The 13,066-nt window shown below is 39.0% G+C and overlaps 1 protein-coding gene across 4 annotated transcripts in view; it reads left to right on the forward strand.

Moving 5' to 3' along the window:
• The window catches only part of PPP4R1 (protein phosphatase 4 regulatory subunit 1), a 64,663-nt gene that overhangs the window by 33,041 nt on the left and 18,556 nt on the right, over positions 1–13,066 (forward strand). For all 4 annotated transcript variants that reach the window (XM_086682453.1, XM_086682455.1, XM_086682456.1 and 1 more), the window contains 2 exons: positions 1,735–1,862; positions 9,320–9,843. In XM_086682453.1, the coding sequence (XP_086538579.1) occupies positions 1,735–1,862; positions 9,320–9,843 (652 nt within the window). The remainder of the gene's footprint in view (positions 1–1,734; positions 1,863–9,319; positions 9,844–13,066) is intronic.

The raw sequence follows: 13,066 nt of genomic DNA on the forward strand, positions 1-13,066 counted from the left end.
CCTGGCCTCAGCATCAGGTAGCTGGGGCAGGAGGAGAAACCTCAAAATCCCTCTGGCTAGAAGCTAGAAGAGAGGCGGCCCAGTGTTGCTGGCTGCCACAGTTTGGAGTAGTGGTTTACCTCCCTGGTTCAAATACCCCAGACTCAGTTTTTTTTGTTTTTGTTTTTTACTGAATATTTACAGATTTTTTTGAGTAGATATTCCTTCTTTTGTTGTTTGCCTGCCCCTAGGACTATGTCCTGGGTGTTAAATTGTGGGTTTTTGGAGGTCTTTTTCTCCCCCCCCCCCATTTCAACCATTTCACTGGTCAGTGGCGCTCCTATGTTGTCACACCTGAAATAGATCTCAGGACCTTTCCGTATTCAAATAGACTCTACATAAAGGGAAAGACTGTTAAGCCTTAGTACTATTTTAATGTTTTTTAAAAAATGTCTTACATGAGCTTGATAGAAAAGATTATGTAGCTTATTTGAAGTTTTCATTTTGAAACTTTATTTTATCATTGTTTGCACATGCAGTATTTCCTGGTAATTTGGGAATATGTTTATATTAAAATGAAGGATTCCTTAAATCTGTCATTTGAGGTATATGTAAATCCTAGGCCTATTTGGGACAAGCTCAGAGTTTTAACAGTATCCAGAATAGACTACACTCATGCAAAAATAATCTTAAAAGTTACCTTTTATTTTTTTATGGAAGTAACATTTACCATATAAAGGGGAAAAAATCTGTAAGTTCACACATACGCTGCTTTTTGCTATCTTAAATGGTTTTTTTTCTTTTTTCTTTTTTTTTAATGTTTTATTTATTTTTGAGAGGGAGACAGATTGCAGTCTGGGGAAGGCAAAGAGAGAGAGGGAGACACAGAGTCCGAAGCAAGCTCTAGGCTCTGAGCTGTCAGCACAGGGCCCGACGCGGGGCTCAAACTCACAGACCGTGAGATCATGACCTGAGCCGAAGTCTGATGTTTAACTGACTGAGCCACCCAGGTGCCCCACATAATCCTCATTTTAAACCATGGAAAAAGTATTGGTATTGATATGCCTCAGGGGCAGGATCTTCGAGAAATTGGTTTGTGGTTTTTCTCCCCTCAGAGTGACCTGTCAGACTGTGTCCATCCTTCCGCTTCCTCTCATGAATCCTCTCTTCCCCCCATTTTTTTTTTTTTGTGATCTTGATTGCAAAAATAATACAGAAATACAATATAAGATAAATAAAATTCTATAACCTTTTTTCAGTTTTCCTGCTTGAGACATTCATGGATAACAGTAGTATGTGTACCCAGTTTTTTGTGAAATAGTATTCTATTTCCGATTAAGTCTGTAGTTTTGGCACATCTGTCTTGTTTCCTTTTAGTAAGCAAATTACAGTCTTTCCTACCAGAAAACATGAAATGGATTATCACATTTTTTTACTTTATTGCCCTGTGTTTTCTGTTTGGCAATCTTGGTTTCCTTGAGAACACTGCAGGACCTCCTTTAGTCCCACGCAAATGCTCTGTGGGCTCTCATATTCATATTCTGACGATTGGAATATTCAAGCCAGATTTTAAAGTTGAAAGTAAAAAAACAGAATAGTTTATAAAGAATCTTAAATCCTAGCTGAAGAACGATTTACAGTTCTGAATCTGGGAGAGTTTTTTAGAATACCTTACTCCTGTCTTAACCATACTTCAGTATATGGCCAGTAGATTGTTAATAATCCCTTATTTTTACCTCCTCTTTTTCCTCCTAGGTTCGCCAAGCAGCTTTTCAGTCTTTGGGACCTTTCATATCTACTTTTGCTAATCCGTCTAGCTCAGGCCAGTATTTTAAAGAAGAAAGCAAAAGCTCAGAAGATACATCAGTAGAAGACAAAAATAGGTATGATTTCTTTAAACTTTACTTTCCAGCTTTATTGCCTGTGAACAGATTTTCATTTCCTCTGTTTTTCATAATAAATGTTCTTTTTGGAGCCTTTGCTACTTGTCTCGATTGTAAAAATGGATAAATATTTTTAAAGAGCTGTATTGTAAATACATTTGTTAAATGCCTCTGGTTATTTGTGTCTTAAATGAGAAGATGAAGATGCATGTAGCAGTGAGCTTGACCCCGGCCATGGAGAGAAGTGTAAATGAGAGATAGATATGATAGCTTTTTAATCAGTAAGTTTATTTAACAGGTTAGTTACCTAGTAAGCCATCTGTTGACATTTAGAATAGACGGAGTAATGATTGTACAACCTAAAGAGTAGTTTTTTAAGGGATAGAACCTAATTTGGGAATATGTTTTAGTATATAGTCCATTTCTTACTATTATTTTTCCTTTCAGTCAGTTAATTTAATTGTGGATCTTGAACTCTGCAGAATGATGATTATCTCTCATGGAGGGGGAAAGCATTGTAATGATTAGCACCAAATTAATGTGCTTATTAACTAGAATATCAACTGTAAATGTAATAGGGCAGCTACGTTTTAAGATACAAAGGACAACTCTGATTTTTTATTTTTAAACCTTTTTTACATTAAGACATTTTGAGTTTTAGTTTTTAAAATTTATTATATACTTAGGGGAAAAAATTCAAGCCTAACTTGGTGCATGGGAAATATGCACTTTACAGGTGTGCACTTGAAATAATTTAGAACCTGGTTTTGAAACAGTCCCTACTATAATGCTTAAGTTGCCATAGTGTCTTGTCCCTCCCTTGTCATGATGCTAATGGACATTTTCTTCTGTAGGTCTTGATACTGTGATATTTGCTTTCTTGGTGTTTTGATTTGGCAGTTCTTCCTTTCTTCTCTGCTGCCTTGTTTTACCTTTTTGCCCGTTCTCCTACTGTCCTGCTGAATAGCCAAACAAACCTGAGGTACTGTTTTTTGTAAAGGAAGAAAATCACTCTAAACCTGTCTTCCTAGCGAGCAAATTCTGTCAGTTCTTTTGAAAAACAGCTGCTGCAAGGAGTTTGACAAAAATGGGGGGGGGGGGGGAATGTTATCTGTTTTTCATTTTTAAAGTCAGTGTTCACTGCCTTGTTCACTACCTAATTGTACAAAGACTATTACATAACTTTATTTTTAAATCTGGAGAGAGTTTAGTAAGTGAAAATATGAATTTACAGAGAATTGTACAGGTCAGGGGTCAGCAACCTTTTTCCCAAGGCTAAATAAATATTTTCAATGTCTGCCACGACCACTCAGCTCTGCCCTTGCAGCATGAAAGCAGCCATAGACAGTGCATAAATAGATGGGCGTGGCTGTGTTCCAATAAAACTTTACTGACCAGAATAGTTGGTGTGGCTGTCATGGCCAGTAGTTGTACTGACTGTTGGTGTAGAACATTATTGGAAGAGCTGTGTGAAGGTAGCTATCTTTTACCTGCAAACCTTAATTAATTCCTCTTCCATTGTAATGAAGCATGTCTTAATGTCAAGTCAGTACTATTTGTAGCATTGGGTTTTCACTATATTGTTAGACTTGATTGAATCATGTTAACGGTATAGGGGAGGGAAGAGAATTTGCGGCTAAGGAGGGAGTTGTACTATAAAAGCTTTTGTGTAGTTTTACTTCCTGACTTCAAAAAAAGTAGTCCCCTGTATTACTCATGTCAGAACCATTAGTTTGTTTACCCTCTCTTAATTCTATACTGGCTTTGGTTTTAAGCTGTCGTAAAACTTGTTTTGTTATTTAGGATTGATTGGTTGATTATGCAGAAATTAATTGAGCACCTACTATGAACCAGCTCCTGTAGATAGAAATCAGGAACTTGGTTCCTGTTCTCAAGGTCCTCTCAGTTTTCCTGGAATTCAGGTCTTACAGAGTAAGCAAGTTTTTGACAGCCTGTTTCCACTACTATTTATTTATTATATAGTTTAATCTGATTCTGGAAACATTCAATATCACTTAATACTTTGAAGCATTAATGGATTTTATTTTATTTATTTATTTTTTTTAAAAGGCAGTGTTGCTTTTTTTTTTTTTTTTTTTCCCAACGTTTATTTATTTTTGGGACAGAGAGAGACAGAGCATGAACGGGGGAGGGGCAGAGAGAGAGGGAGACACAGAATCCGAAACAGGCTCCAGGCTCTGAGCCATCAGCCCAGAGCCTGACGCGGGGCTCGAACTCACGGACCACGAGATCGTGACCTGGCTGAAGTCGGACGCTTAACCGACTGCGCCACCCAGGCGCCCCCATTAATGGATTTTAAACCTCTGACGTTATATACCAGATTTATCTTTCACTCATCCTAGATCAGGCTATTAATGCTTTGAAGGTATTAATAAAGGCTGCTTCCAAAAGCAGAGTTAAACGTTTAAGTTTGCATTTCTAAATTATGTAAAATAAGCATTCTCTTCTTAGTCAAATCAAGTGTTATATTATTCTCTGAATACACTATGTCCTTTTGATTCTCCCTGCTTTCTGTTCGAGAGCTGTTCTGTTCCACCCATATCTCATGTAACAAAGTGAATGTCAGCATGCTTGCTGTCTCTGGACTCACTACCTCCACGAATCTTTTCCTGAGTTTTTGGGAAATTCAGAGCTTTTGCATCTTGGCTGACACTAGCACTGGAATGAGAGTTCTAATTTCTGATCCATAGCTTTTCAGTTGTGCATTTGCAGATACCACCTAGTAGACTACAAGTCCATCTGCTCTGGCAATCTAGTTTTTTTATTTTCATGTAAAAGAACACTTTCACTGAGCCTAGCACGTGGTTGGCACATAATAAACCCTGAATGAATTGTAAGGAAATCATTTCTTTAAAAAATGTATTTTAATGCTTCTTGGTTTTTGAACGAGAGAGAGCGTGAGTCGGGGAGGGGCAGAGAGAGGGACAGAGGATCCAAAGTGGGCTCTGTGCTGACAACAGAGAGCCCCGCAAGCCGTGAGATCATGACCTGAGCCGAAGTCAGACGCTTAACCAACTGAGCCACCCAGGCGCTCTGGAAATAATTTAATCTCAGAAGCTTTACGTAGCTATGCCGCTTAGGCCAGTTTTTGTCACTTTAGCCTAACGCCAACTGTGTGAAAGTGAGATTGCTGTTGGTACAAATTTATTTCACTAATGCGAAAACTCCATTTATTTATTTCACAGTACTAGAAAGAGGTTTATGTTCTTTTCTTTCATGTCAGGATATAGAACTTCTTTAACCAGATGTCCCACAGGTCATTTTCTCCTTGAAATATAACGTACTTATTTTTGTAGACCTGGAGTCTCTAATAGGAAACTTAAGTAGACGCTAAAGGAAAATTCTGTTACAGAAATTTCTGGCTTACCCTCTCGTGCTCTTATTAGCTACATCTCTTAGGAGATAGGATAATTATCTCATTTTGCAGAATCAGAGGTCTCCCCAGGTTTCAAAACAATGTTTGCTTGTATGATAGCATTTGGAAATCTGACAACTAAGAACATCAGAATTTTGGTATTTAGCAGCTTGATCTTGCATTGATTGTTAACCTAGCTCTAGGAAAATTCAGTGTTTAGATAATTTATATTTTTGACAATTTGAAGCAACTGTTATCCATACATGTAGTCATTCTTCCCAGAATTTAATAGTAGGAAGAATTTTTTTGTCCCTTTAAAACCATCCTAGGAGTTGTTTGTTTTGTTTTTTTAATGTTTACTTATTTTTTGGGAGAGCGCAAGCAGATGAGGGGCAGAGAGAGGGGGACAGAGGATCCAGAATGGGCTCTGTGCTGACAGGCTGACAGCAGCGAGCCTGATGTGGGGCTCAAACTCACGGACCGCGAGATCGTGACCTGAGCCGAAGTCGGGTGCTCAACCGACTGAGCCACCTCGGTACCCCCTTACTAGGAGTTTTAAATACAGACTAGTATAGTAACATCAGGCAAATAGAATGACTTGGCCATTCTTCTTCTTCATTTTGGCTAAGAATATTAAAATTTAATCTTTTTTATGTTTTTATTTTATTTTTAAGAGAGAGAGAGAATGTGAGTGGGGGCTGGGGGCAGAGAGAGAGGGAGACACAGAATCCAAAGCAGGCTCCAGGCTCTGAGCTGTCAGCACAGAGCCTGACACGGGGCTCGAACTCACGGACTGTGAGATCATGACCTGAGCTGAAGTCGGAAGCTCAACCGACTGAGCCACCCAGGCCCCCCTAAAATTTAATCTTAATGCCACGGTAAGAGTAGTAATCAAGGAACTTCAGGCCCGTGGAATAGTTTTACATACTGAATGACTTTTTTTTTTTAATGAGTTTATTTATTCATTTTTAAGTAGGCTCTATGCCCAATGTGGGGCTCAAATTCACAACCCCAAGATCAAGAGTTATATGCTGCACCAACTGAGACAGCCAGGTGCCCCTGAATGGGCTTTTAATTGTATTCTTTTTGTGTATTTTAAATGCAGGTGTTTTTAATTTATCAGATAACAGATGAAGTCTTACAAGTTTTAACCCCTTTAGTCCACACTCCCACCAAGCAATGTCTTGTTACTGTAATTATTAAAAATTTAATTTTCATATCAAAAAATAGCAAAAATAGCATAGAGAATTCCATATACCTTCAGATCCTCCAAGTGGGAATATTTTACTATATTTGCTTCACTGTTTTTCCTGAGTTCTTTGAAAATGTTTTAGACATGATACTCTTTTTACCTCTCTTAAATATTTCAGCATGTGTTTACTCAAAATGCAGACATGACTACAAAACCACAGTCCAGTTACCAAAATTAAGAGGTTAACATCAATACAGTAATCTAGAGACTCCATTCAGATTTCACCAATTATCCCATTAAAATTCTTTAAACAAAAGTAAAACGATGTCTTCCAATAAGGAGCACATGATTGGAAAATACTCATGTAGGAGAAATTTATTTGGCATGGCAGCGCTAGCTTCAGGAACAGTTTCGGAGAGGGAAGGAATCTTACAGGTTGTCTAAGCCAATCCCTTCTGCATGAATAAGGAGTAACTGGAATCCGAACCCAGGTTTATGGGGGTGCAGTGCGGGCACTGGGGACAAGGGCCAAGATCTCGGGGCCCAGCGCTCCCACAGGTGTGACAACTCTCCTATGTACCCTGACTGTGACCCTGTGTACCCTGACTGACTGTAGTCCTAAGAATAGAAGGGAAACACCAGCATTTAAATGCTGTCGTTGTGTGGTATGTTTTCAGATGACTTCTTAACATATTTTTTTCTATGTTTTTGAAGTTTCTTTACAATAATCACGTGTTTTTAAAAATACATATTTTGGAAAACAATGTGAACATTACTATGAGATAAAGCCCAACTGGGGGGAGTTGATCATTTCTCGGTGGCTACTTACCTGGGATATTACGCAGCTGTTAACGTCCCCTTCGGTTTGCTCGGTCCTGGTGAGCCCCTGTTTAGTATGTTTTACTGTGTCTGTTTAAAGGCACATGCTGTTTCAAGGGAGCACCTTTAATTTTTTTTCCTCACGTTCACCTTCAAATTGACCTGCACCACTCATCCTTACTTCCCTTTCATATTCCTTAGAAAGAGGTGGCTCTTTCCCCATTTAATTTGTGCACCTGTGTTCTTGAGCGCATGTTCTTTCTTCTCCAAAGATGATGCTTTCTCATCGGTTTTGCCAGTCTCCCATGTCTGCACTTGCTACATCTCTGCTCACCTCTCTCAGGCATCACGAGAAAAATGCCCCCACTCTGTTACTCTGTGCCCATCGTGTTTTCATTGATCTTTCTTGCCTTGCATGCATCAAAGCCCCGCACACATCCTTCTGAGTTGGTGACCTCCAGATCTGTCCCCGGTGTCTGACCAGTTTCCTGTGGGCATCCCCACCTGGAATGCACCCTAGATAGCTCACATAGCCTGTCCAAACCAGAACCCCATTAGCTTTCTCATTAAACTGTTTTGGCATTTTCCACTTTCATTTGGTGCTACCAGGATCTGTTCTGTCACACCTAGCCGGAAATTTGGCAGTTTCCAGATTCCTCCCTTTTGTTTTCTGTCACCAGTATGGAACAAGTAAATATACCCTATTGGTCTTGTCATCATTTGAATGTGTTTACTTCTTCTCTAGCCCCAGCCTTGCCTTCATTCACAAAGTCATCATTGCCTCTCACCGCCCTTCCTATTGTCCCTGCCTTCTGTCTCACCTCCACCCCATTTCCTACACCACTTCCAGAATGTTCTCTCAAAAATAACGCATGTAAAATGCAGTTTTCCTAATTCCTACATTATTCCCTGTAGCCCATAGGATCCATTCCATAGGTGTTTGGCAGGGCACATGGTGGTGCTGGTGAAGTTTTTCACCCTGGTCACCCATCATTCCCTTCTCTTAGCTGTAAGAAACTCCTGGTGGCTTTTTGAGTATATAATACTTACTCTGTCACTCCTGCTTTTGCATATGCTTTTTCTTCCTTGAGTGCGTTTTCTTCCCCTTAGCCTCGTAAACATTTACTGGTTCTTCCAAACACCACTCCTGTCATTTCCTCTAAGCCTTTGAATTTCAGCTCCATTCACAGTGCTCACCACTCTGTGTGGCAGGTACTTGGCTTGCATGTTTGTTTCTCCTGTCTGCCTCCAATTGTAATCACCCTGACAAGGCCTGCATCTCATTCCCATGTGGATCCTCAGCACTGGCTTAATTTCCTGGCTCCTAGTAGGTGCTCAATATGTGTTTGTTAAATTTAATTGAATCAGATAAAATATAAGGGATAAACATTCAAACTTACTATAGCGCTTTAGTTTAGACAATGGATGGTAATAATCAGTGGACTCGAATTTAGGAGCTTGTACCATCTGTCCTTATCAATTAAGTCGTGACTCTATTTTGAAAAAAAATCTTTGGAAGTAGAGCTGGAAAGAGTGGAAGAAATTTAAAAACCTTTATTTACACTTAAGTGAATTTTAACATTTTGTCAGATAGTAAGGATCTTTTCTAACACTATTATAGAGGTTTTTTCCTTTTTTATGTAAACAAGTAAGTTTTATTTCTCAGCTTTTCAATGTCATTGGAGCAGTGGCAATACCATAATCCTCAGAATCAGATCATTTTTTAAATGCATTGTAGGAATTTATCTTCCTACAGTTTTTCTTTAGTTTATTATTGAAATTAGCATGGCATTTAAGAATCCTGGGATTCTACAGTGTTATCTTTTCCAACTCTTGTAATACTTTAATATCTAGACTTATGCTTAACAGATATTTACATCTCTGAACACAGAACAACTGATGGAAAAAGAAGCATTACCAGTACATAAACTATACAGTTTGTGTGGATAATCTTTTTAATTTTTAATATTTAACTTGTTTAAATACTTTATGTAGTATCTTTCATTGAGTTTTTTCCAGTAATTATTTTTATACTTTCATTTCTTTTTTCCCCAACTGAAACAATAAAAGGATCAGAGATCAAGAAGTCCCAGAGGATGTACAAATCAGGCCAGAGGATGTTTCTTCAGATCCCAGTATTAGTAATTCCAGTGTCAAACTGGAAAACATGGTGGAAGAACATGCTGAAACATCTAGGAAATCTCCAGGTGAAATAAGTGTTCCAATGGACAGCTCTTTACTTTGTACTTTGTCCTCAGAATCTCATCAGGAAGCAGCTAGTAATGAGAATGATAAAAAGCCCGCTAACTGCAAATCTACATTACGGCCAGAGGGTGGCACCAGCTCACCAGATTCAGCTCTCTTAGATCAGGAATTGTACAACTCCTTCCATTTCTGGAGGACTCCTCTTCCTGAAATAGATCTAGATATAGAGCTTGAGCAGGGCTCTGGGAATATACTCAGCCCAGAGAGACCAGAAGAAACACCTGAAGTCACCATACCAGGTTCTTCAAATATCACTATGGCCACCAGAAAGGAACTTGAAGAAATGATAGAAAATCTAGAGCCGCATATTGATGATCCAGACGTTAAAGGTATGGAAGAGTCCATCAAGTTCTTTACCCTAAAGCTGATATAAACTATCATTTGGTGACCCTTTTTCCTAGAAAAATTGCCTTTTAAGAATTTGTTTTCACCATCGTCATGTGTTCTTGTCTTGGTAAATACGCTTAATCTGATTATTTCGTAAATTTCATTTAGACAAGCTCATCCCTGTGTTTCTGATGGTAGCATACATATACAGATTTGTTGATTTACAAATCACTCGCCCTGAAATTTTCACAGTCATTCAAACCGTGCTTTACACGTACCATTTCAAATCTGGAGCCCTGCCTTAACTATTTTGCTCTGGGTTTCATTAACTTTTTTATACAATAGCAGCAGATACAGTGTTCCTTTTTAAGAAGGGACTGTGGTCTAGTAACAGACAGAGATATGTTTCCTGTGGAACGTGGTGTTTTAAGAGCCGTAAACATGTGTAAGAGTCAACTGGATTTCTTTTTCTCAGTTTTGACTTTTTTTCCATTGGGTTATATGTGTATCACCCAGATTCTTTCATTGTGAACAATAGCCCTAAAGGTTGTTTGATGTTAGAATAAAGAGGGGCCTCTTTCTAAGGGGCAATATGTTCTAAGGCAGTCTGTGGGAGATGAGGCACGCTGGAACAGTCCCCATTGTTCTGCCCACTGGGGCTGGGACCCGATGCAAGTGTTGTCTTTCCCTTTGAAGACTAAAGCCCTCCTCATGACTTTCTGTAACCACTCAGTGAAATAGTATTCCAAACAAAAAACAATTTTGGAAAAGTCCTGTAACTACTCATCTTCAGATCTATCACTTTGTGGGTTTTCTTTTCTTCCTTTTTCTTGTTAGTTTCAGAAGCTAAAATTTCTAAGCTGTCGGTTTGCTCAGTGTTGGGAAATACCATTTTCTTTTACTGTTTATTTTTATTTTTGATAGAGAGCTCATGTGAGCAGGGGAGGGGCAGAGAGAGAGAGCGGGACAGAGGATCCAAACGGTCTCTGTGCTGACAGCAGAGAGCCTGATGCAAGGCTTGAACTCACGAGAACCATGAGATCATGACCTGAGCCAAATTCAGATGCTGAACTGAGCCACCCAGGCACCCCAGGAAATACCCAGTTTTAAAGCAGATAAAGGGATACCTTTAGTATTCTTCTAAAACATACAAAACCTGCTTCTTTAAACTTTGAACATTATATCCGTGGTGGTTAAAATCATAGTTATCTTCATTTGGCTTTAATTTATCATTTTCAGAGATTTTCTATAATTTTACCCTTGGAGAAAAATGATTTGACTAAAGACAAATTCATATCCTTGACATTTGAAAGTTATTTTTTTAAATTTTTTTGAATGTTTATTATTTTTTTTTAATGTTTATTTATTTCTGAGACACAGACAGAGCACAAGTGGGGGAAGGGCAGAGAGAGAGGGAGACATAGAATCCGAAGCAGGTTCCAGGCTCTGAGCTGTCAGCACAGAGCCCAACGCGAGGCTCGGACTCACAAACCGTGAGATCATGACCTGAGCTGAAATTGGTCACTCAACCGACTGAGCCACCCTGGCTCCCCAAGTGTTTGTTAATTTTTCAGAGAGAGACAGAGCAGGAGAGGGGCAGAGAGAGAGGGAGACACAGAATCTGAAGCAGGCTCCAGGCTCTGAGCCGTCAGCACAGAGCCAGACGTGGGGCTTGAACCCATGGCCTGTGAGATCATGACCTAAGCCAAAGTCTGATGCTTAACCGACTGAACCACCCAGGTGCCCCTGAAAGTTATTTTTATTTAATTGGCAGATGGTCAGTTTCATTTTTAACCTTTTGTGTTAGGTTTATTGGAATATAATTCAGATCTGTAGAATCCAGCCTTCTGAAGGGACATTTGTGTAAGAGTAGACGCACATAAAGTTGTGTGTGACCCTCACCACTGTCAAGATGCAGAACTGTTACCATCACCCTAGAACATTCCTTTGTGCACCTGTAGCCAGTGCTTTCCTGCCCAGCCACTAGCAACCACTGACCTGTTTTCTGTTCCTGTCATTTTGCCTCTTGTGGAAGGCCACATAAATGTAATCAAGTAATATAAGCCTTTTTTGAGTCTGACTTCTGTCGCTTAGCATCATGTTTTTGAGATTTATCCTGGTTATTCCATGTATCACTAGTTCATTCCTTTTTATTTATTTTGATCATTCCTTTTTACTATATAATGAAACAAGGGCAAGAACAGAGGATGGATGGAATATTTCTAATAGAATATCCTATTTTTTATCTCATGGTAGATTATTTTTTGTGAAAAATAATCTTACCACTTTCTTTGCTCATTTCTCAGTGTGGCTTCTGTCACTGATCTTTACCCATGACCCAGGATTCCACAGTATATGACAGCTTGGTGATGTAGCAACTACTGAGGCTTTTGTTTTGTCAGAAGCTTCGTCAGAATCTTCCCTTAGTAGTTTGTCTCCACCCCTTCCACACTTGCCCACTCCAGATGAGGAGCAGTGAGACACAGAGAATTACACCTCAAACTAAGGATGTTCATAGCTGAGGGTACTCAATTTTTGGTAAACATTTATAGCTTTTAGCTTTACAAATTTTACTATTCATTTATTCAGTTGATCAGGCTTTAGTAACTGCTATTTTGAATGAATCTTATGCTCCATTTTTATGAAAAAAAGATTGCTAGCCCAGCTTTTTTGGCCTGTTCTGGGGGCTCTCACTGCATTATAGTACCTGCTAGTTCTCTGCCATCGTAGCACTAACAAATGTCAACTGAAACATTAAAATGTTTTAATAAATAGCTAAAAGTGCTATGCATAGCATGCTTTTTAAAAAGACCTACATGTACATGCAAGTTTTAGGATATGACCTTGTGTTTCCAAAGATGGCTAATGCTGTTTGACTTAAAATAGTACCATAAATTTACAGGCTGCAGTTGAGAGATTTCAGCACAAATACTATATTGTGATTTAGTCAGTTTTCTTTCTAAATTATCTCTTAAGCCTGCTGCAATTTAAATTTGTTATGGTATCCTTTCTGCCTGTAATAATGACACTTGCATAACCTGTGCATGGACTCGTTCCCTCAACATTACTTACTGAGCAACTCCTATTGTGCCAGATACTTTCCTAAGCACTAAATATGTAGCAGCCGCAAACCGGACAGAAATCCCAGCCTCAGAGAGCGCAGAAGGATGAGACACTTGATGCACAAACTGCCTGTGTCAGATGTTCTACAGTAAAGTATTCAGT

Source organism: Puma concolor, chromosome D3, assembly GCF_028749965.1.
Source record: "Puma concolor isolate L17-30 chromosome D3, mPumCon1.1.hap2, whole genome shotgun sequence".
NCBI classification, from domain to species: domain Eukaryota; kingdom Metazoa; phylum Chordata; class Mammalia; order Carnivora; family Felidae; genus Puma; species Puma concolor.